This window comes from Bombina bombina, chromosome 7, assembly GCF_027579735.1.
Source record: "Bombina bombina isolate aBomBom1 chromosome 7, aBomBom1.pri, whole genome shotgun sequence".
Classification (NCBI taxonomy): Eukaryota; Metazoa; Chordata; class Amphibia; order Anura; family Bombinatoridae; genus Bombina; species Bombina bombina.
This window is the reverse complement of record NC_069505.1, coordinates 629,610,869-629,637,259: the sequence shown is the minus strand read 5'-3', so window position 1 is coordinate 629,637,259 and position 26,391 is coordinate 629,610,869. Positions and strand designations below refer to the sequence as shown.

Below are 26,391 nucleotides of genomic sequence, written 5' to 3'. Positions count from 1 at the left end.
CAGTCTACATGTACTGACACAGGGTGGGATAAAGGTCAGACGTAATATGGTAGAACACGGTACAGTCTACATGTACTGACACAGGGTGGGATAAAGGTCAGACGTAATATGGTAGAGCACAGTACAGTCTACATGTACTGACACAGGGTGGGATAAAGGTCAGACGTAATATGGTAGAGCACGGTACAGTCTACATGTACTGACACAGGGTGGGATAAAGGTCAGACGTAATATGGTAGAACACGGTACAGTCTACATGTACTAACACAGGGTGGGATAAAGGTCAGACTTAATATGGTAGAGCACGGTACAGTCTACATGTACTGACACAGGGTGGGATAAAGGTCAGACGTAATATGGTGGAGCTGTCAGACACAGGGTGGGATAAAGGTCAGACGTAATATGTAGAACACGGTACAGTCTACATGTACTGACACAGGGTGGGATAAAGGTCAGACGTAATATGGTAGAGCACAGTACAGTCTACATGTACTGACACAGGGTGGGATAAAGGTCAGACGTAATATGGTAGAGCACGGTACAGTCTACATGTACTGACACAGGGTGGGATAAAGGTCAGACGTAATATGTAGAACACGGTACAGTCTACATGTACTAACACAGGGTGGGATAAAGGTCAGACTTAATATGGTAGAGCACGGTACAGTCTACATGTACTGACACAGGGTGGGATAAAGGTCAGACGTAATATGGTGGAGCACGGTACAGTCTACATGTACTGACACAGGGTGGGATAAAGGTCAGACGTAATATGGTGGAGCACAATACAGTCTACATGTACTGACACAGGGTGGGATAAAGGTCAGACGTAATATGGTGGAGCACAATACAGTCTACATGTACTGACACAGGGTGGGATAAAGGTCAGACGTAATATGGTGGAACACGGTACAGTCTACATGTACTGACACAGGGTGGGATAAAGGTCAGACGTAATATGGTGGAGCACAATACAGTCTACATGTACTGACACAGGGTGGGATAAAGGTCAGGCGTAATATGGTGGAACACGGTACAGTCTACATGTACTGACACAGGGTGGGATAAAGGTCAGACGTAATATGGTAGAGCACGGTACAGTCTACATGTACTGACACAGGGTGGAATAAAGGTCAGACGTAATATAGTGGAGCACGGTACAATCTACATGTACTGACACAGGGTGGAATAAAGGTCAGACGTAATATGGTGGAGCACGGTACAGTCTACATGTACTGACACAGGGTGGGATAAAGGTCAGACGTAATATGGTGGAACACGGTACAGTCTACATGTACTGACAAAGGGTGGGATAAAGGTCAGACGTAATATGGTAGAGCACAGTACAGTCTACATGTACTGACACAGGGTGGGATAAAAGGTCAGACGTAATATGGTGGAGCACAGTACAGTTTACATGTACTGACACAGGGTGGGATAAAGGTCAGACGTAATATGGTGGAGCACGGTACAGTTTACATGTACTGACACAGGGTGGGATAAAGGTCAGACGTAATATGGTAGAGCACGGTACAGTCTACATGTACTGACACAGGGTGGGATAAAGGTCAGACGTAATATGGTAGAGCACGGTACAGTCTACATGTACTGACACAGGGTGGAATAAAGGTCAGACGTAATATGGTGGAGCACGGTACAATCTACATGTACTGACACAGGGTGGAATAAAGGTCAGACGTAATATGGTGGAGCACGGTACAGTCTACATGTACTGACACAGGGTGGGATAAAGGTCAGACGTAGTATGGTGGAACAAGGTACAGTCTACATGTACTGACACAGGGTGGGATAAAGGTCAGACGTAATATGGTGGAGCACGGTACAGTCTACATGTACTGACACAGGGTGGGATAAAGGCAAGACATAATATGGTGGAGTACGGTACAGTCTACATGTACTGACACAGATTGGGGAAAAAGGTCAGACGTAATATGGTGGAGCACGGTACAGTCTACATGTACTGACACAGGGTGGGATAAAGTCCAGACGTAATATGGTAGAACACGGTACAGTCTATATGTACTGACACAGGGTGGGATAAAGGTCAGGCGTAATATGGTGGAGCACGGTACAGTCTACATGTACTGACACAGGATGGGATAAAGGCTAGATGTAATATGGTGGAGCACGGTACAGTCTATATGTACTGACACAGGGTGGGATAAAGGCCAGACGTAATATGGTGGAGCACGGTACAGTCTATATGTACTGACACAGGGTGGGATAAAGGCCAGACGTAATATGGTGGAGCACGGTACAGTCTACATGTACTAAAGGCCAGACGTAATATGGTGGAGCACAGTACAGTCTACATGTACTGACACAGGGTGGTATAAAGGTCAGACGTAATATGGTAGAGCACGGTACAGTCTACATGTACTGACACAGGGTGGGATAAAGGTCAGACGTAATATGGTGGAACACGGTACAGTCTACATGTAGTGACACATGGTAGGATAAAGGCCAGAAGTAATATGGTGGAGTACGGTACAGTCTACATGTACTGCCACAGGGTGGGATAAAGGCCAGACGTAATATGGTGGAGCACGGTACAGTCTACATGTACTGACACAGGGTGGGATAAAGGTCAGACGTAATATGGTAGAGCACAGTACAGTCTAGATGTACTGACACAGGGTGGGATAAAGGTCAGACGTAATATGGTGGAACACGGTACAGTCTACATGTACTGACACAGGGTGGGATAAAGGTCAGACGTAATATGGTAAAACACGGTACAGTCTACATGTACTGACACAGGGTGGGATAAAGGTCAGACGTAATATGGTGGAACACGGTACAGTCTACATGTACTGACAAAGGGTGGGATAAAGGTCAGACGTAATATGGTAGAGCACAGTACAGTCTACATGTACTGACACAGGGTGGGATAAAGGTCAGACTTAATATGGTAGAGCACAGTACAGTCTACATGTACTGACACAGGGTGGGATAAAGGTCAGACGTAATATGGTGGAACACGGTACAGTCTACATGTACTGACACAGGGTGGGATAAAGGTCAGACGTAATATGGTAGAGCACAGTACAGTCTACATGTACTGACACAGGGTGGGATAAAGGTCAGACGTAATATGGTGGAACACGGTACAGTCTACATGTACTGACACAGGGTGGGATAAAGGTCAGACGTAATATGGTGGAGCACGGTACAGTCTACATGTACTGACACAGGGTGGGATAAAGGTCAGACGTAATATGGTAAAGCACGGTACAGTCTACATGTACTGACACAGGGTGGAATAAAGGTCAGACGTAATATGGTAGAGCACGGTACAGTCTACATGTACTGACACACGTAATATGGTAGAGCACGGTACAATCTACATGTACTGCCACAGGGTGGGATAAAGGCCAGACGTAATATGGTAGAGCACGGTACAGTCTACATGTACTGACACAGGGTGGGATAAAGGTCAGACGTAATATGGTGGAACACGGTACAGTCTACATGTACTGACACAGGGTGGGATAAAGGTCAGACGTAATATGGTGGAAAACGGTACAGTCTACATGTACTGACACAGGGTGGGATAAAGGTCAGACGTAATATGGTGGAAAACGGTACAGTCTACATGTACTGACACAGGGTGGGATAAAGGTCAGGCGTAATATGGTAGAGCATGGTACAGTCTACATGTACTGACACAGGGTGGGATAAAAGGTCAGACGTATTATGGTGGAACACGGTACAGTCTACATGTACTGACACAGGGTGGAATAAAGGTCAGACGTAATATGGTGGAAAACGGTACAGTCTACATGTACTGACACAGGGTGGTATAAAGGTCAGACGTAATATGGTAGAGCACGGTACAATCTACATGTACTGACACAGGGTGGGATAAAGGTCAGACGTAATATGGTAGAACACAGTACAGTCTACATGTACTGACACAGGGTGTGATAAAGGTCAGACGTAATATGGTAGAGCACGGTACAGTCTACATGTACTGACACAGGGTGGTATAAAGGTCAGACGTAATATGGTAGAGCACGGTACAGTCTACATGTACTGACACAGGGTGGGTTTAAGGTGAGACGTAATATGGTGGAACACGGTACAGTCTACATGAACTGACACAGGGTGGTATAAAGGTCAGACGTAATATGGTAGAGCACGGTACAATCTACATGTACTGACACAGGGTGTGATAAAGGTCAGACGTAATATGGTGGAAAACGGTACAGTCTACATGTACTGACACAGGGTGGGATAAAGGTCAGACGTAATATGGTGGAAAACGGTACAGTCTACATGTACTGACACAGGGTGGGATAAAGGTCAGACGTAATATGGTAGAGCACGGTACAATCTACATGTACTGACACAGGGTGGGATAAAGGTCAGACGTAATATGGTAGAGCACGGTACAGTCTACATGTACTGACACAGGGTGGGATAAAGGTCAGACGTAATATGGTGGAACAAGGTACAGTCTACATGTACTGACACAGGGTGGGATAAAGGTCAGACGTAATATGGTAAAACACGGTACAGTCTACATGTACTGACACAGGGTGGGATAAAGGTCAGACTTAATATGGTAGAGCACGGTACAGTCTACATGTACTGACACAGGGTGGGATAAAGGTCAGACGTAATATGGTGGAAAACGGTACAGTCTACATGTACTGACACAGGGTGGGATAAAGGTCAGACGTAATATGGTGGAAAACGGTACAATCTACATGTACTGACACAGGGTGGGATAAAGGTCAGACGTAATATGGTAGAGCACGGTACAATCTACATGTACTGACACAGGGTGGGATAAAGGTCAGACGTAATATGGTAGAGCACGGTACAGTCTACATGTACTGACACAGGGTGGGATAAAGGTCAGACGTAATATGGTGGAAAACGGTACAATCTACATGTACTGACACAGGGTGGGATAAAGGTCAGACGTAATATGGTAGAGCACGGTACAATCTACATGTACTGACACAGGGTGGGATAAAGGTCAGACGTAATATGGTAGAGCACGGTACAGTCTACATGTACTGACACAGGGTGGGATAAAGGTCAGACGTAATATGGTGGAACAAGGTACAGTCTACATGTACTGACACAGGGTGGGATAAAGGTCAGACGTAATATGGTAGAGCACAGTACAGTCTACATGTACTGACACAGGGTGGGATAAAGGTCAGACGTAATATGGTGGAACAAGGTACAGTCTACATGTACTGACACAGGGTGGGATAAAGGTCAGACGTAATATGGTAGAGCACGGTACAATCTACATGTACTGACACAGGGTGGGATAAAAGGTCAGACGTAATATGGTAGAGCACGGTACAGTCTACATGTACTGACACAGGGTGGGATCACAGGACACTCCTTATGCACAAATCAACCTCTGTGTTAATTAAGATCAGATATAAAGAAGAAATGTTTATTTGTAATATACAGTGACCCCTCCTCTATATAAGTTAAACAAGTTCCCCTTGACAGCTATACCAGAGTTAGTATTTCAGACTGTTCTTGGTAACCACCAAATAAGCAGAATCAATACATACCCCTTAACAACATTACATACCCTGTACGTTATGTGTCATTAAGGGTGTTTTTTTAACCCAGTAATAGCACAGGTCTCAATTCCCGTAGCGAGAAGCACTTTTTCTTCTCGTCTCACTCCAGGAGGCATTTAGTTTTAGTGAGGTTTCCCCCATTGGTGGGCGAGACCCGCACTAATTAACCACTTAGATTAAAAACGACAGCAAGGTATGGTATATCAGCTGTTGTTAAGGGGTTAATAGAACATTAGAGAAAAAAACAACTAAACACTGAAACGCACATACAGTAAATATATTTCAGTTTTGAACAGAAACATAAATGATTGAAACAGCTTCTAGTAAAGTTTACCGCTATTTCATGAACAGCTTTGTCACTGCGTATGTGCCCTGTGCACTCATTTACACACGGTCTGATCAGAGAGCGTATATTGTATCGGCAGTTTGTAGAATTGCTGAGGAATACGTCACTGCTGTCTTGTGTTTGCACGAGGCTTGTGTATATATACTCTGTGCACAGTAATAAAACAGTAATGTTTACTGCAGTATTTACCTTACACAATTACATTTTTATTTGTATGTCCCTTTAACTTTAATGCATCACTTCAACGTCCCTAGATCATCAGTATATAGAAGCATTTAAAGGGACTTTAAACCAAAATAAAATCTTTGTGATTCAGATACAATAAAAAAAATCCTATTTACTTCTCTTGGTATCCTTTGCTGAAAGGCAGCAAACTATCTAGCTAGGCTCAGAAGCGTTCACATGTCTGGAACACTAAATGGCAGTAGTTTTGCAAGAAAGTTTTTAAAGGACAATTAAACTTGACATTTGCAATATACATTCATTATTTATTTTGCAGCCTTTTGTTATAAAATACATCTAAAAATTGTGTTTGTTTCACTTTCTCCCAAGGAGGTTTGGGTTAATGCTTGTAGGCAATTTCTGTGAGCTTTTGTTTACTTTCCACCCCTACCTAAGCTTCTGTGGTGTCACATGTTTTCACAAGGTGAATTCTCCGTGTTGCATAAGCAAATCATTCTTTGCAATAGTAACTAAGCTGAATCAGTGCTAAACCACTTAAGGGAATAGCAGAGGCCAGGCTAGCCCAGTCTGCACATGTGCAGAGTTTGTGCTATATCTGAATATTAGTGTGTGATTGGTTAGCAGGGGGTCTTTTGTTCCGGGGGGACAGGAAAATCAGTGAAAAGAATGAATATAAAACAATATACTCATGTGACAAAATAAAGCTGTAGTTTTCATTGCAACATTACTCTTAAACATGAAGGTTTATAAATCATGTAGTTTACATTTTGTGCTTAGCGTCCCTTTAACGGTTATACATTGTGAGAACGCTGCTGCCATCTAGTGTTGACCAACACCCGCGTGTGGCGATGACCAACACCCGCGTGTGGCGATGACCAACACCCGCGTGTGGCGATGACCAACACCCGCGTGTGGCGATGACCAACACCCGCGTGTGGCGATGACCAACACCCGCGTGTGGCGATGACCAACACCCGCGTGTGGCGATGACCAACACCCGCACACTGTGCACACGCAATGCTAGCGTTTCATGAATCAGACAGAACACACAATTTTAAACAATTGTTAAATTTACTTCTGTTATTAAATTTTGTTCCATTCTCTTGGTATCCTTTGTTGAAAGAGCAGCAATGCATTAATGGGGGCTAATTCCTATGCCTACTTAGGTATGCTTTTCAACAAAGGATACCAAAAGAATGAAGCCAATCCGATAATAAAAGTAAACTGGAAACTTGTTTAAGATTGTATGCTCCATCTGAATTATGAAAAAGTTTAGGGGGTTTGTGTCCCTTTAACCCCTTCCAGCTGTTAGGACGTTCCATGCCGTACTAATTGCGCTGGGTTTCCTAGGAAGGAAACTCTTGTGAGGGGGGAGAGAGAACTCTTTTTGATGTTCACCTTCCACCCGTGAGACCTCAGAAAGGCCAATACAATTTCCGTGTGAGACTTGGCTCTTTGGAAAGTCGACGCCTGAATTAAGATGTCGTCTAGATAAGGCGCAACTGCTATGCCCCGAGGTCTTAGAACCGCCAGGAGGGACCCTAGCACCTTTGTGAAAATTCTGGGAGCAGTGGCCAACCCGAAAGGAAGAGACACAAACTGGTAATGCTTGTCCAGAAAAGCGAACCTGAGAAACTGGTGATGATCTTTGTGGATAGGAATGTGCAGATACGCATCCTTTAAATCCACTGTGGTCATATATTGACCCTCCTGGATCATTGGTAAGATTGTCCGAATGGTCTCCATCTTGAATGATGGGACTCTGAGGAATTTGTTTAGAATTTTTAGATCCAGGATTGGTCTGAAAGTTCCTTCTTTCTTTGGAACCACAAACAGGTTTGAGTAAAAACCCAGCCCTTGTTCCGCAATTGGAACTGGGTGGATCACTCCCATTGTATGTAGGTCTTCTACACAGCGTAAGAACGCCTCTTTCTTTGTCTGGTCTGAAGACAGACGAGAAATATGGAACCTTCCCCTGGGAAGGGAGTCCTTGAATTCTAGAAGATATCCCTGGGATACAATCTCTAAGGCCCAGGGATCGTGTACATCTCTTGCCCAGGCCTGAGCGAAGAGAGAGAGTCTGCCCCCTACTAGATCCGGTCCCGGATCTGGGGCTACCCCATCATGCTGTCTTGGAGGCAGCTGCAGGCTTCTTGGCCTGTTTACCCTTGTTCCAGCCCTGGTAAGGTTTCCAGGCTGCCCTTGGTTGTGAAGTGTTACCCTCTTGCTTTGCAACAGGGGAGGATGAAGCGAGACCGCTCCTGAAATTCCAAAAGGAACGAAAATTATTTTGTTTATTCTTTGTCTTGAAGGACTTGTCCTGGGGGAGAGCATGGCCTTTTCCCCCAGTGATTTCTGAAATAATCTCTTTCAATTCAGGCCCGAAGAGGGTCTTTCCTTTGAAAGGGATGCTCAATAGTTTGGATTTTGACGACACATCGGCCGACCAGGACTTTAGCCATAGCGCCCTGCGCGCCAAAATGGCGAAACCTGAATTTTTTGCCGCTAACTTAGCTAGTTGGAAAGCGGCATCTGTGATAAAAGAATTAGCCAGCTTAAGAGCCTTAATTCTGTCCATAATGTCCTCATATGAGGTCTCCGTCTGGAGCGCATCTTCCAGCTCCTCGAACCAGAAAGCAGCTGCAGTGGTTACAGGAACAATGCACGCAATAGGTTGGAGAAGAAAACATTGTTGAACAAAAATTTTCTTAAGTAAACCCTCTCATTTTTTATCCATAGGGTCTTTGAAAGCCCAACTGTCTTCTATAGGTATAGTTGTGCGTTTAGCAAGTGAAGAAACAGCCCCCTCCACCTTAGGGACCGTCTGCCACGAGTCCCGTATGGGGTTAGATATGGGGAACATTTTCTTAAAAACAGGAGGGGGAACGAAGGGAATACCTGGTTTATCCCACTCCCTAGTAACGATATCCGCAATCCTCTTAGGGACCGGGAACACATCAGTGTAAACAGGAACTTCTAGGTACTTGTCTATTTTACACAATTTCTCTGGAACCACCATAGGGTCGCAGTCATCCAGAGTAACTAATACCTCCCTGAGCAATAAGCGGAGGTGTTCTAGTTTAAATTTAAAAGCCAACGTATCTGAATCTGTCTGAGGAGAAACCTTTCCCAAATTGGAAATTTCTCCCTCAGACAGCACATCCCTCGCCCCCATTTCAGAGCGTTGTGAGGGTATATCGGATATGGCTACTAAAGCGTCAGAATGCTCATTATCTGTTCTTAAAACAGAGCTATCACGCTTTGCAGGTAACACGGGCAGTTTAGATAAGAACACTGAGAGTGTATTATTCATAACTGCCGCCAAGTCTTGCAAGGTAAAAGAGTTAGACGCACTAGAGGTGCTAGGCGTCGCTTGAGCGGGCGTAACTAGTTGTGACACTTGGGGAGAGGTTGACGGGCTAACCTCGTTACCTTCTGTCTGAGAATCATCTTGGGCCACATTTTTAAGTGCAACAATATGTTCTTTAAAGTGTATAGACATATCAGTACAAGTGGGACACATTCTGAGAGGGGGTTCCACCATGGCTTCTAAACACATTTAACAAGGACTTTCCTTGGTGTCAAACATGTTTAACAGACTAGTAGTAATATAAACAGGCTTGGAAATCACTTTACTCAAGTAAAAACACACTTTGAAAAAAACGGTACTGTGCCTTTAAGAAATAAAAAATGCACACAATTTTGCAAAAACAGTGAAAAAATGCAGCAAACTTTTCAAAATTTTTACAGTATGTACCTAAAGCATTAGTAAGATTGCACCACTAGCAATATAAACGATTAACCCCTTAATGCCCAAACCGGATCGACAGTAGTCAAAAAAACGGTTAAAGAAACTTCAGCACCTTGCCACAGCTCTGCTGTGGCCCTAACTGCACCCTTAGGACCAGATTTGTGGGGGAAAAGCTTCTTATAGGCCCTCAAACTGCAGCAGGACCCTCCATGTGAAACAGCCTGAACTTCTAGTCAAAATAACTGCGCATCTGAGGCGCGAAATTAGGCCCCTCCCACCTCACTCCGGTGCTTGTGAGGCCTAAAGAAACACTCCCAAGTGTTTTAGTAATAGCCATGTGGGTAATAACCACTGAAAGAAACCCAAAGGAACCTTCAAAGTGTCTAAAAAAACGATAATTTCAATAAAAACCGTTTGCCCTGAAGTAGTGTCAACCAGCATAAACTAGCCCTGTTATGTAAGCTTGAAATTCCATACTTAGTCTCTGAATACAGCTTACCCTTCCCTCATGGGGATATTAACAGTCTTTTCTAGCATTATCACAGTCTTGTCTAGAAATAAATGACTGAACATACCTTATTGCAGCCTAACCTGCAAACCGTTCCCCAACTGAAGTTCTCTTGTACTCCTCAGTCCTGTGTGGGAACAGCAGTGGATTTTAGTTACAACATGCTAAAATCATCTTCCTCCCTGCAGAAATCTTCATTCCCTTTCTGCTAGAGAGTAAATAGTACACACCGGTACCATTTAAAATAACAAACTCTTACTTGTAGAAAATAAAAACTACAATTCTAACACCACATTCACTTTACCCTTCCGATTGCTTAGAGCCGGCAAAGAGAATGACTGGGGGGTGGAGCTAGAGGGGGAGCTATATGGACAGCTCTGCTGTGTGCTCTCTTTGCCACTTCCTGTTGGGAAGGAGAATATCCCACAAGTAAAGGATGAATCCGTGGACTCGATACATCTTACAAGAGAAACATAAATGATTGAAAATGCTTCTAGTAAAGTTTACCGCTATTTCATGAACAGCTTTGTTACTGCGTATGTGCCCTGTGCACTCTCATTTACACACAGTCTGTATATTGTATCGGCAGTTTGTAGAATTGCTGAGGAATACGTCACTGCTGTCTTGTGTTTGCACGAGGCTTGTGTATATATACTCTGTGCATAGTAATAAAACAGTAATAATATTTACTGCAGTATTTACCTTACACAATTACATTTTTATTTGTATGTCCCTTTAACTTTAATGCATCACTTCAACGTCCCTAGATCATCAGTATATAGAAGCATTTAAAAGGGACTTTAAACCAAAATAAAATCTTTGTGATTCAGATACAATAAAAATTTCACTTTCTCCCAAGGAGGTTTGGGTTAATGCTTGTAGGCAATTTATGTGAGCTTTTGTTTACTTTCCACCCCTACCTAAGCTTCTGTGGTGTCACATGTTTTCACAAGGTGAATTCTCCGTGTTGCATAAGCAAATCATTCTTTGCAATAGTAACTAAGCTGAATCAGTGCTAAACCACTTAAGGGAATAGCAGAGGCCAGGCTAGCCCAGTCTGCACATGTGCAGAGTTTGTGCTATATCTGAATATTAGTGTGTGATTGGTTAGCAGGGGGTCTTTTGTTCCGGGGGGACAGGAAAATCAGTGAAAAGAATGAATATAAAACAATATACTCATGTGACAAAATAAAGCTGTAGTTTTCATTGCAACATTACTCTTAAACATGAAGGTTTATAAATCATGTTGTTTACATTTTGTGTTTAGCGTCCCTTTAACGGTTATACATTGTGAGAACACTGCTGCCATCTAGTGTTAAAAATGTATAACATTATAAAAAGCTAAATAGTGCCCTAGACCAGGGCTTTGTAAAACCTTTTTCACATTGGAAAATGTATTGCGACCCCCATTATAATAATATAGTTCAAAACAAAGCCCTTGTCAGATGGACACATTGTTTTTATAGATCACTGTACCACACAGGTGAGGGGAAGATAAGTTTATTCTACTCTAGTGGTCATTGCTAAACACTTACAATAAGACTACTTGTCTAACTCCCTGTAGGCTTCTCCCCTGCATGTGGCGATGACCAACACCCGCGTGTGGCGATGACCAACACCCGCGTGTGGCGATGACCAACACCCGCGTGTGGCGATGACCAACACCCGCACACTGTGCACACTCAATGCTAGCGTTTCATGAATCAGACAGAACACACAATTTTAAACAATTGTTAAATTTACTTCTGTTATTAAATTTTGTTCCATTCTCTTGGTATACTTTGTTGAAAGAGCAGCAATGCATTAATGGGGGCTAATTCCTATGCCTACCTAGGTATGCTTTTCAACAAAGGATACCAAAAGAATGAAGCCAATCCGATAATAAAAGTAAACTGGAAACTTGTTTAAGATTGTATGCTCCATCTGAATCATGAAAAAGTTTAGGGGGTTTGTGTCCCTTTAACCCCTTCCAGCTGTTAGGACGTTCCATGCCGTACTAATTGCGCTGGGCTTTAGAGCCTATATGACGTCATGGAACCCCCTAGCCGTTTGGCTATCCTGAAGCCTCTGCAGCTTATTTAAATGGGATCGTGGTCTGGAGGGCGTGCCTAGCGTCACTCCCCCCTGACCCAATCATATAACTGAAATCACGTGATCGCATGAATGATCACGTTGATTTAAATTTTTACTTATTTGTTTATATTGGAACTGTGGTCCAATGTAAATAAGTCCAGGCGGAAAGGGGATAAGCAAAATACTGAAAAAAAACAACCATACTCATACACAAACACTCACTCACATAAACACAAACTCACATACACAAACACATATACACAAACACACACTCACACACACAAACTCACATACACAAATTACACACACATATACACAAACACACACTCACACACACAGACACACACAAACTCACATACACATATACACAAACACATATACACAAATTACACACACATATACACAAACACTCACTCATATATACACAAACACTCACACACATATACACAAACACTCACTCATATATACACAAACACTCACTCATATATACACAAACACTCACATATACATAAAGCCCGGGTGTCCCATGACATTAATACAAATAAATGCATCTGCATTAATTCTGCTTTATGAACAAGGCTGTGTAACAAGACATTTAGCTAAATAAAAATGTACTCGCTCTAAAACAAACACTCAGATATACACAAACACTTAATCACATATACACAAATCACACACACACATATACACAAACACTCACATATACACAAATCACACACACATATATACACAAACACTCACTCACATATACACAAACACTCACTCACATATACACAAATCACACACACACATATATACACAAACACTCACTCACATATACACAAACACTCACTCACATATACACAAATCACACACACATATACACAAACACTCACTCACATATACACAAATTACACACACATATACACAAACACTCACATATACACAAACACTCACATATACATAAAGCCCTAATGTAGCATGACTTTAATACAAATAAATGTATCTGCATTAACTCTGCTATATGAACAAGGCTATGTAACGAGACATTTAGCTAAATATAAACATACTCGCTCATGCACAAACAGTCACACATACAAAAAGACTCACTCACACATACACATACACTCAGTCATATACAGGGAGTGCAGAATTATTAGGCAAATGAGTATTTTGACCACATCATCCTCTTTATGCATGTTGTCTTACTCCAAGCTGTATAGGCTCGAAAGCCTACTACCAATTAAGCATATTAGGTGATGTGCATCTCTGTAATGAGAAGGGGTGTGGTCTAATGACATCAACACCCTATATCAGGTGTGCATAATTATTAGGCAACTTCCTTTCCTTTGGCAAAATGGGTCAAAAGAAGGACTTGACAGGCTCAGAAAAGTCAAAATAGTGAGATATCTTGCAGAGGGATGCAGCACTCTTAAAATTGCAAAGCTTCTGAAGCGTGATCATCGAACAATCAAGCGTTTCATTCAAAATAGTCAACAGGGTCGCAAGAAGCGTGTGGAAAAACCAAGGTGCAAAATAACTGCCCATGAACTGAGAAAAGTCAAGCGTGCAGCTGCCAAGATGCCACTTGCCACCAGTTTGGCCATATTTCATGGTGAACAGATCAAAACACTGACAGAATCCATGGATGGCAGGCTTTTGAGTGTCCTTGCAAAGAAAGGTGGCTATATTGGTCACTGATTTGTTTTTGTTTTGTTTTTGAATGTCAGAAATGTATATTTGTGAATGTTGAGATGTTATATTGGTTTCACTGGTAAAAATAAATAATTGAAATGGGTATATATTTGTTTTTTGTTAAGTTGCCTAATAATTATGCACAGTAATAGTCACCTGCGCACACAGATATCCCCCTAAAATAGCTATAACTAAAAACAAACTAAAAACTACTTCCAAAAATATTCAGCTTTGATATTAATGAGTTTTTTTAGGTTCATTGAGAACATGGTTGTTGTTCAATAATAAAATTAATCCTCAAAAATACAACTTGCCTAATAATTCTGCACTCCGGGGGGCGGAGCCGACTGCCGAGCTGAGCGGATGCAACTAGAAGGAGCTCCTGAGAGAAATATCAATTAATTAAGATAAACGGCATATATTTTAGTTAATAAGGTGATTTTAAGGGACCCCTAACACCCTTACTCCTACTTCAGCACTTAAGTGAAAGTTTCCTGCCTAAATGGAGGACAGCCGTTTACAATTTGGGCACTAGATTGGAGGTGACCGACGGAGAACTTCTGAGCGCCTAGTACAGCAGCATCAGCCCACGCAAGTAACACCGCTTGCAGAGTCAATCAATCTGAGGTGTTTTAACCTGCTCCGGAGGGTCGGGGATCCGCTCCGGAGCCTTGCAGGACTGATCTCAGCACCAGCAGTGGGAACCGCTAAGGAGACCTTGCGCCAGTACAGACCGGAAGGTTAAAGTAAGTGACAACCGGACAATTACGAGCCAATAGTCCCATATACTCGGACATAACCACCTACATATACAATTTGGGCAAGTGACTGATCCGCAATTGCAGAGGTTAATAGACTTTGGAGACTCAGTGTGCAGAACCTGCTTTGGCGCGCGCCGCCATTTTTCATAAGCGCCACAGTTTCATAGTGCAGTTTGTTATCTGGCCCTGATCCACCCAAAACCCTGGTCGCTTTAACAGAAGAGACATGTGAAGAGGGGCCTTGCTTATTTTTACTGAAATAAACAAGCACAACCTAGATCTGGAGCGCTAGTGTTTAATTGCCATACAGCCTCGCTTCACTCCCCAACTCCGCTGCCCACGTGGAGTCTGTATTACCTAGGATTTTGCTCTCTGGCAGTAAAGAGAGTCCTGGCACTCAATTTAAACCCATTCGACCGCCTGAGAGACCCTACATATTGACAGACTTGCAGCTATTAGCTCTCAGACATACATTTAGGCCAATATAGCACACTGTGCTGTCCGCAGGGTACTACAAGCCGCAGACACCGGGAGCAAGCATAATTATAATTATACTATTATTACTGAGAAACCCTTCGCTGTAGTTTGCCTGAAAGATTAGCACTTGTGATTGAGTGATTAGCCCAGACATAAGCATAGGGCTGTAGACATCTGCAGCAGACCCTACACAGGCTTGCACCATAACACATTCTGTCAGTACCATTTGCAAAGATAAAGAAGTTTCACCAACTAATCAATTTGACATAGACTTTAAACGAGGGACACAGTTGAAATCCATCACCTGCAGGAGATAAGATATTCGGCCCCAAGCCTTTAAGAATAAACTGTCCTCATTTGAATACTTCTTTCTCTCTGTGGGGATCAGCCTATGACAGCATGTAATTAGACCCTAAGTGTCTATAACCCCACCGGCCAATGTACCCCCATTAACATAAGTGAAATATACATCTCCATATAAAATAAGGCACCAGATATAAAGACTCCCAGATTAAGCTGCCCTCACCAGAGTGCCCTCTTCATTTGGAGGAAACAGAACATAACAGCATGTAATTGAACACTAGCTGTCCGTGGCCCCGCCGCCAAATGGGTTCATAATAGCATATGCAAAATAAAGAAGCAAGCTCTCAACAGTAGCTCACATATATCACTTGATAGTCTTGCATCCCCTTATTGTGAGATGTCGCAGGCCCAGAAAAGGAGACAAAAGACCCAAGCTACACCAAAAAGAACTGTGGTAGATCACTTTCAACACCGCTCTAATATGGCCCAGGTGAGATCAGAGGATGAATACTCAGACACAGGGAGTGCCTCAGACACCCAGACCGGTTCAACCTTAAAGCAAAAGGCCTCACAGGCCCTGAAGATATCTAATAGTACTGACAACAATATGATAGAAACCATCCAATCCCTATTAACCTCACATCATGATTCCTTGACTAAGAGATTTGATCGATCGCATGCCGACTTGAAGAGAGATATCGGTCTCATAGGAGAGAGAACTGATGCACTGGAGCGCAAACAAGAGGACTTGGCAATAGATCACACCAACCTTCTCAGCTATTCCCAATCCCTGGCCATTCAGATTACTGATTTGGAATTGAAGCTGGCAGATCTAGAAGATAGGTCGCGCCGCAACAATATACGCATCAAAGGCGTGCCAGAATCAGTTGTACCACAGGACCTTGAGAAATACCTGCATGGCCTATTTGAAGCTATACTGGGGTCAGCGACAGGAGATGAGAATCTCATAGACAGAGTACACAGAGCCCTTAGGGCACGGACAGCGGATGGTGGTCAACCAAGAGATGTGATAGCGAGGCTTCACTACTATACCTACAGAGAAAAAATTGTCAGAGCTTTAGCCAGAAACAAACTATTACCTGAAGAATATGCAGGTTTACAAATTTACCCAGATCTTTCTACCCACACGCTACAGATCCGCAGACACTTCCAGCCTTATACCAAAATACTAAGAGAGAGAGATCTGAAATACAGATGGGGGTTCCCAGTAAGGCTCTTTATCACCAAGGACAGTCACCAATACATGGCCTCTACCCCTCAGCAGGCACGTGAGTTACTGCAAAAGTGGAACTTGCTCCCTCCGGATAGAGAAGATCGAGCCCCCGACATGGAAATAAGCAATGGACTGAGGGCATCAGCCCCGCCATGGAAGCCACTACCACAAAGATCTTCTGGTACCTCTGGAACATCTAATGAAGCCTTTAAGAAGTGCAGAGATTCTACTGATCCTCAACGAGATGCAGACAAATAGAGAGCTTGTCTGCCTTTCTTTCCCTCTTGTTCTACTTGTATTACTTGTTTTGCTCTTTCTATTTGCTGGACCCTCTGAAAGAAGAAGATGACTCACCATAGGAGGGACTGCTCTACAATGCTTAAGGACTGTCATGCTGACTAAGCAAGATGAAGATGGGTGAGATCTAAGCAATTATATATTATAGTTTGTTTGCTTGCTTGCCCAGGTGATGGACATTTGCCATAATCCTTAAACATTTCTGTTTTCTTGCTTTGCTTACATTTCAACAATTGTTTTGTTGTATTGAGTAATTGACCACATACATGTTAGCAATTTATTACACAGTTCTATATATTTAGGCAACTGAGCACCCATAAGTTTATTTATACTACTCCCTTACATTGAGAGCATAGAGGCGTCTAACTTAACTTAAATGCGGCCATCTCACCAGGTGAATAACCTGTCCTTACCGATACTCCTAGCTGTAAGTTCCTAACTCCTAAGACACATAGATCCACAGTTAGTATCCTAAAAGATTAGGGATAATTTTATGTCCTGTAGTGATCCACCCTCGTTAGACATAAACCACCACCTTAAGTAATGTCTACATCGATTAATGACCCAGCTATCTGTCATATAGAGGATCCTGAGATATAACCCTAATCCCCCCTCAGCTAGTTCAGCTGCGATAAGACGCAGGTCAGGTTCCTAACGAGAGTAGGAGTATATAATCAATAGAGCTCTATATAAGGTACAGGGAGTTAAGTAATACCTAGAAAAGCAAAGGAAGCTAATATGCCGCCAATCATTCTATGAAGTATCGCCTAGTTTTATTCATGATTCCTCCTATTGATGTTGAGGTTAATGTTTATATTATGAGAGTTACAGCATTGAATGTTTTATTTTATATGAAGTACATATGCAATATATATGCTTTTTCACTCCACAGACTTATAACCCGTTTTTTAAGTCGGCGGGGCCAAGGACCCCTCTCCGCTTAGCTCCCCCCCACTACATTAGTTGTGCCCCACTGGCAAAGACCGGTTGGTGCACTCATTGCGAAAGTGTACACTTATCACTTTTATCCAGTCATAGTGATTTCCTTTTATAAATACTTCTCAGTTAATACATATCACGTTTTCCTAGCCCCCACAGCATCGGACTGATTTGTCACACTTGACTGCTAGACTGATTTTTCACCCCAAGTAACCCGGGCATCCCCCCGCCACCCCCAAAATGACCCCGATACGTATAGCTACGCTAAATGCGCAAGGCTTAAACTCCCCCACTAAGAGGAAATTGTTACAGCGATATCTCCTAACACATAAAATACATATCATGTTCCTACAGGAGACACACTGGATGGGGGAACCCCGACTCTCTGGAATTTCCCGATACTTCCCAGTATGTGAAACTGCCTCCAATCCTGAGGGCAAGACTAAAGGAGTTGCCCTCTTGGTTAGTAGAGACTTGCCCTATACCATGGAGTATATTGAAAGAGATAGTGAAGGTAGGTACCTGATACTTATCTGTACACTTAACAACACACTGTTCACACTAGTCTCATTATATGCACCTAACTCCAAACAAGTCCCCTTCCTCCGCAAACTATTAGCACACGTAGAACAGATCAAAAGAGGACACCTAATCATTGGGGGAGATTTCAATATGGTCTGGGACCCAGCCAAAGACAAGAAATCCACCATCACGACACACTCCGACAGGAACATCTCCTCTACTTCCAACGCTTTCCGGAAACTCATATACCAACACAACCTCTATGACGCTTGGAGATGCTTAGCACCTTCCGAGAAAGACTTTACACACTACTCAAAAGCCCACAATTCATATTCCAGACTTGATCATATATTCTGTGACTCGTGGTCTCTGGACCAACTTGCCAACCCTTCCATCAGGCCGTGTACGTGGTCAGACCATGACATGGTCTGCTTAGATTTCACTCAGCTACAAGCCCTGACTAATAGGCCGCCATGGCGGCTTCCTGAGCAATGGCTCTCTGATATAGAACTTCCAGCACTCCAGAAGGTTGTGAAGGAGTTTGTCACATAATGACACAGGAGCCACTGATATTGACATGGTTTGGGCCGCTCTTAAAGCATTCCTACGGGGTCACTTTATTAAGAAAATGGCCCGACTGCGTAAAGAGAATAGCCAGCCATTAGCAAAACTATATGGGGATCTTCGCGCTCTTGAGCAGACAAACAAAACGAGCCCTAGTGTTCAGGTCGCCAGCCAAATTGGACTTATTAGGGAAGAAATCTCCAAGAGAGATCTAACCCGGGTCCAGGAAACTCTACGTAATCTCAAACAATTGTATTATCACAAAGGCAATAGGGCAGACAAACTTCTAGCTAACAAACTGCGCATGCGCACATTGCAGAAAAGGATACCTCACATAGCGACTTGCAATGGTGTGGTACATTCTCCTAAAGAAATAGGCGCTGCGTTTGCTAGTTATTACTCTTCCCTATACAATCTTGGGCAATCTGAAGCAGCTGGCAGACCTGGCCATGGTGACATCCTCAAATTCTTAGAAACCCTACCTATACCCACACTAACTGAGGAATCTAGAACCGAATTGCAGCGACAGTTCACATTAGAAGAGGTTAAAACAGCAATAGAGGACCTCGCACCTCACAAGGCTCCTGGGCCAGATGGGTTCACGACAAAGTTCTATCGAACACTTAGCCCGATCATAACACCGATACTGCTCCGACTATTCCATAAAGTAGCAACCACAGGCGCCTTCCTAGCAGAATTCCTGGAAGCAAACATTACTACAATTCATAAGGAGGGTAAAGACCCACTACTGTGTTCTAGCTACAGACCCATCTCACTCATTAATGTAGATGCAAAAATCTACGCTAAAATATTAGCTAATAGGCTAGGGAAGCACCTACAGACATTTATACACCTAGATCAGGTGGGCTTTGTACAAGGAAGACAGGGTTCCGATAATACTCGGCGCCTCTTAAATATCTTCTCAGAGGCCGCAGATATGGGACTTCCGGTACTCACCCTGTCATTTGATGCCGAAAAGGCCTTCGACAGGGTGAGATGGGACTACCTATTTCAAACTCTATCAGCATTTGGAATACCAGATTCCTTCATCACAGCGACCAAGGCGCTGTACTCGGCCCCCACTGCGGTTGTTAGAGGATTAGGATTCTGCTCTCCCAAGATCACGATTAGTAACGGAACTAGACAGGGATGCCCCCTCTCCCCTCTGCTGTTTGTCTTGGCTATTGAGCCCCTGGCGATCGCAATTAGAGAATCGAAACAGATTCATGGAGTGCAGATGCATGACACCCCCCAGAAGCTCGCGCTATTTGCCGACGATCTTACGTTTTTTCTTTCCGACCCAACTGACTCTATCCCCCCATTAATGGCCCTTTTCGCACAATTCGGAGAAATCTCATATTACAAACTCAATGTGACCAAGACGGAGGCCTATTCCATTAATATTCCGCAGCATGAACGGGAAGAGATCCAGCTTGCCTACTCTTTCAAGTGGTCTTGCAAAGCAGTTCGCCACCTAGGAGTTTTTCTCTCCCATAAAAAGTCAGTGGTGATCAAGGAAAACTTTGAAAAACTACTAACAGCCGTCACATCGGAGCTTCACTCTAAAAGATACAGTGAAATATCCTGGATGGGTAGAATAGCGGCTCTTAAAATGATGATCTTACCAAAGATCACTTACCTGTTCCGCTGCATTCCGATGCCAGTCCCATACACATTGATTAGAAAGTTTCAGACCCTCTTTAATTCATACACTTGGCAAGATAAAAGACCCAGAGTAGCTGCACACATCCTGCAGATGCCGATAGAGAAAGGAGGCCTTGGTCTCCCTAGCATTCGGAAGTATTATGAAGCGGCAATGCCAACTCATGCTACAGCGTGGGGTAAAGATCTCCCCCCAACGAGGTGGAGAGATTTAGAGCAGGCCTCACTACCAGCTTACATCTATCTCGAAGATTTGCTTTGGCTACCCCCACACTGGCAAACCAAAGTACACGTCGCTAACAATATAGTGAAAGGGTGCCAAGAAGCTTGGTACAAGCTACGCCATAACAAATTGGTGTCCCCGCACCCCTCACCAATACACCCAATAAGGGCCCTTTTGGTGGGGCTACTCAATACACATCCTAGCACATGGGCTACTACGGGTATAAACACAGTGGGCGACTTTTACTGTAACAGACAATTAAGAACACAGAGACATGCTGAGCCTCCCTACGCTAACTCCCAAACACCAATTTGACTTACTGAGACTCCGTACATTGTTGAAATCCTGGGGCTTCTTAGGCGAACCATTGAGAGATCTGACTATCTGGGAGACAAGGTGGACAACCAATACCCAACAACATAAACCCCTCACAGTACACTATCACTGTCTAATTGAAGAAGAGACTATTCCAAAAACAATTCATATGGCCGCATGGGAGAGAGATTTACAGGCCATATTCCCACCAGATGCCTGGGGCAAGGCCATTAGCTTAACGAAAAAAGCAACCCATTGTGTCACTCTCTATGAGTTATACTTCAAAATAATCACCAGATGGCACTTAGTACCCACAAAACTACAGAAGCTTTTTCCTGACCACCCACAACAATGCTGGAGGGAGTGCGGAGAGTCGGGGTCCCCCATCCACGTCTGGTGGACCTGTCCTAAACTGACGACTTATTGGCAGAAAATCAAAAAGATCTGTACAGACCTAGAGCTAACGCCAACCTTGAGCCCAGCCCTGGCCATACTACACCTAGGTGTGGACAAGCTCCCCAAATCCAAACAAAAGCTTTTGGTATATATCCTCATCTCTGCTAAATTACTAATAGCTAGGAATTGGAAAAAAAGAGCCAACCCCCCAGGATACAGAGTGTAATTGAGGGAGTGAACTATATCAAAAATATGGAAAACTATGTAGCCAGGGAACAAGGGCAGTTACACAACTACTGCCTGATTTGGGAACCGTGGGAAACCATGCTGACTCGCCTCACCCCCACTTGAACACTCAGAAATAGGAAGATAAATAGGAATACGCCTCTTCCAACTACCTCAACCTCCAACCCCTACATATGCCCTTTTCCCCCACACCTTCCCAGAACCCGAGACGGAAGCCCAATATTCCCACTAGCAGATAATGAGTGGAGAGGGGTCTGAGGGCCCTCCATATCTATAGGAAACTGTGATGTAACATAACAGTTAAAACCACACTACTCAATTACTTCCATTGACTGGATTGTTGTTCTAAGATTAACACCTTTGTAGAATGATGATATACGATGGTATACTCATGAAAGTTTACTATATATGTACAAAAGGTGACCTCTGTAAAAACGAGGACTCCCTTGCAGGGAGAAATTTACACTATCATTGATATTCTGCAGTTACTGAACCTTGCACATGTAAATGTACTTTTTATGCTTTATTGATTTTTGATGTTATATATACCTCTACTTGAGAAAAGTACTCTGTTAACAATATGTCCTCAATAAAAAACGTTTTATAAAAGAATTCTGCACTCCCTGTATACACAAACACTCAGTCATATATACACAAACACTTAGTCATATATACACTCACACACATATACACAAACACTCACACACATATACACAAACACTCACACACATATACACATACACTCACACACATATATGCAAACACTCACACACATATACGCAAACACTCACACACATATACGCAAACACTCACACACATATACACAAAGCCCGGGTGTCCCATAACATTTTTACAAATAAATGTATCTGCATTAACTCTGCTTTATGAACAAGGCTATGTAATTAGAGATTTAGCTAAATAAAAACCTACTTGCTCATGCACAAACACTCACTCACATATACACAAGAGATTACATAGGTGTGAGGGTTTATTTTCGCTGAGGTACAATTTCAGAATCCCTCCTCATATATTCCACTAAATGTCGTGTCTTACCACTCAGAAGATCTTTGACCCAGGGAATCAAATGACCCTTCAATTGAAAGAGGAGATTTTCCTTATCTCCTATAAGGGATTATAGGCCCCACTAGCTTGTACTGTGGCCCATTTAAAGCTTATTGAAATGTGTCAATGTGGGGGAAGGGGGTCATTTTAATTTATTTTCAACCTCCTGTGGATGCTCGAGAGTGTTAATGGCAGCCAACTGTTTAAATCACTAAGCTATGTCTTACTGAAAGCCAAAGGGTTAAATCACTAAGATGTGAGTGTAGCTGGCAATCATCAGGTTAAATTACTGGTCTGTTTGTTACTGAACATGTTTCCTGTATGTGTCATTTTAAATAACGATTATAAACTAATATGTCACACCCTGGCACAGTCATTCCCAGGGGACTAGAAACCATAAGGATTAAAGGAAATGAGGCGAAAAACATTCTAGAAAGATATATTAAAACATTTCTGTTGCTCCTATTTTTAATATTAAAGGGGCAGTCTAGTCAAAATTAAACTTTAATGATTCAGATAGGGCTTGTAATTTTAAACAACTTTCCAATTTAGTTCTATTATCTAATTTGCTCAATTCTTTAGATATCCTTTGTTGAAGAAATAGCAATGCACGTGTGAGCCAATCACACAAGGCCTCTATGTGCAGCAACCAATCAGCAGCTACTGAGCATATCTAGATATGCTTTCAGCAAGTGATATCAAGAGAATGAAGCAAATGAGATAATAGAAGTAAATTAGAAAGTTGTTTAAAATGACATGCTCATTCTAAATCGCGAAAGAAAAAAATTGGGTTTCATGTCCCTTTAAACTGATCTCACTTTTATCTCTATATAACCCCTTAGATGCTGTATAAGCAATAAAACGGAGGTCTGGTAAGATCTGCCAAACAGCTTATATCACTGTACATTTACAAGTTGTTTCCCCTACATACACCTGTACACAAGCAAACCTATGTATATTCGGTATCAATATATATTGTACAGGAGCTCTCACCTCCTCAGTCAATAAGTAGACGATCGCCAGAGCGTGGTTCAGTAGCTTTTCACTTAGATTATTTTTCTCCTTACTGGACTTATCCATGATCTGTTATGAAGAAGTTGAAAGGCTGCAACCTACAAGGAAACATATAATAGGTGTATTTACATTTGATCAGAAGAAGGGTTCTATTTGTAGGTACAGACATTATAGGTTCAGCAAGAGGAGGAGAGGGGAAGATATAAACAATATTGCACGTCTGCTGAATTATACCCTTCATTTTTCTATCTCTGGTTTGTTCTTGCACCGAATATTAAATGTATGTGTGTCAATGATGGTCTATGGTCAACACTCTCCACAGTGGTGGTATTGTTGTAAAGAATCACCTAAATAGGGAAGAGAAAAAAGGTTATTTTCTACAACACATATACATATATATCTATATATCTATATATCTATATATATATATATATATATATATATATATATATATATATATATATATATATATATATATATACATACATATATACACACACACACAGGGAGTGCAGAATTATTAGGCAAATGAGTATTTTGACCCCATCATCCTCTTTATGCATGTTGTCTTACTCCAAGCTGTATAGGCTCGAAAGCCTACTACCAATTAAGCATATTAGGTGATGTGCATCTCTGTAATGAGAAGGGGTGTGGTCTAATGACATCAACACCCTATATCAGGTGTGCATAATTATTAGGCAACTTCCTTTCCTTTGGCAAAATGGGTCAAAAGAAGGACTTGACAGGCTCAGAAAAGTCAAAAATAGTGAGATATCTTGCAGAGGGATGCAGTACTCTTAAAATTGCAAAGCTTCTGAAGCGTGATCATCGAACAATCAAGCGTTTCATTCAAAATAGTCAACAGGGTCGCAAGAAGCGTGTGGAAAAACCAAGGCGCAAAATAACTGCCCATGAACTGAGAAAAGCCAAGCGTGCAGCTGCCAAGATGCCACTTGCCACCAGTTTGGCCATATTTCAGAGCTGCAACATCACTGGAGTGCCCAAAAGCACAAGGTGTGCAATACTCAGAGACATGGCCAAGGTAAGAAAGGCTGAAAGACGACCACCACTGAACAAGACACACAAGCTGAAACGTCAAGACTGGGCCAAGAAATATCTGATTTTTCTAAGGTTTTATGGACTGAATAAATGAGAGTGAGTCTTGATGGGCCAGATGGATGGGCCCGTGGCTGGATTGGTAAAGGGCAGAGAGCTCCAGTCCGACTCAGACGCCAGCAAGGTGGAGGTGGAGTACTGGTTTGGGCTGGTATCATCAAAGATGAGCTTGTGGGGCCTTTTCGGGTTGAGGATGGAGTCAAGCTCAACTCCCAGTCCTACTGCCAGTTTCTGGAAGACACCTTCTTCAAGCAGTGGTACAGGAAGAAGTCTGCATCCTTCAAGAAAAACATGATTTTCATGCAGGACAATGCTCCATCACATGCGTCCAAGTACTCCACAGCGTGGCTGGCAAGAAAGGGTATAAAAGAAGAAAATCTAATGACATGGCCTCCTTGTTCACCTGATCTGAACCCCATTGAGAACCTGTGGTCCATCATCAAATGTGAGATTTACAAGGAGGGAAAACAGTACACCTCTCTGAACAGTGTCTGGGAGGCTGTGGTTGCTGCTGCACGCAATGTTGATGGTGAACAGATCAAAACACTGACAGAATCCATGGATGGCAGGCTTTTGAGTGTCCTTGCAAAGAAAGGTGGCTATATTGGTCACTGATTTGTTTTTGTTTTGTTTTTGAATGTCAGAAATGTATATTTGTGAATGTTGAGATGTTACATTGGTTTCACTGGTAAAAATAAATAATTGAAATGGGTATATATTTGTTTTTTGTTAAGTTGCCTAATAATTATGCACAGTAATAGTCACCTGCACACACAGATATCCCCCTAAAATAGCTAAAACTAAAAACAAACTAAAAACGACTTCCAAAAATATTCAGCTTTGATATTAATGCGTTTTTTGGGTTCATTGAGAACATGGTTGTTGTTCAATAATAAAATTAATCCTCAAAAATACAACTTGCCTAATAATTCTGCACTCCCTGTGTATATATATATATACAAATACAACAAATACATGTGTGCCCCTCATGCACAATACATAAGTATGCCCTCATATAACAGTGCACCCCAAATACACAAAATATAAATATACCCTCATATTACACACACTGTACCCCTCATACACAATATATAAATATACCCTCATATTACACACACTGTACCCCTCATACACAATATATAAATA

The 26,391-nt window shown here is 42.5% G+C and overlaps 1 protein-coding gene across 3 annotated transcripts in view; it reads right to left on the bottom strand.

Moving 5' to 3' along the window:
• LOC128635655 (oocyte zinc finger protein XlCOF22) overlaps positions 1-26,391 on the bottom strand; it is a 109,903-nt gene that overhangs the window by 65,085 nt on the left and 18,427 nt on the right. For all 3 annotated transcript variants that reach the window (XM_053688746.1, XM_053688748.1, XM_053688747.1), the window contains exons 2-3: positions 24,364-24,476; positions 24,109-24,227 (exon numbers count right to left, since the gene is read on the bottom strand). In XM_053688746.1, the coding sequence (XP_053544721.1) occupies positions 24,109-24,195 (87 nt within the window). In that variant the 5' untranslated portion in view covers positions 24,196-24,227; positions 24,364-24,476. The remainder of the gene's footprint in view (positions 1-24,108; positions 24,228-24,363; positions 24,477-26,391) is intronic.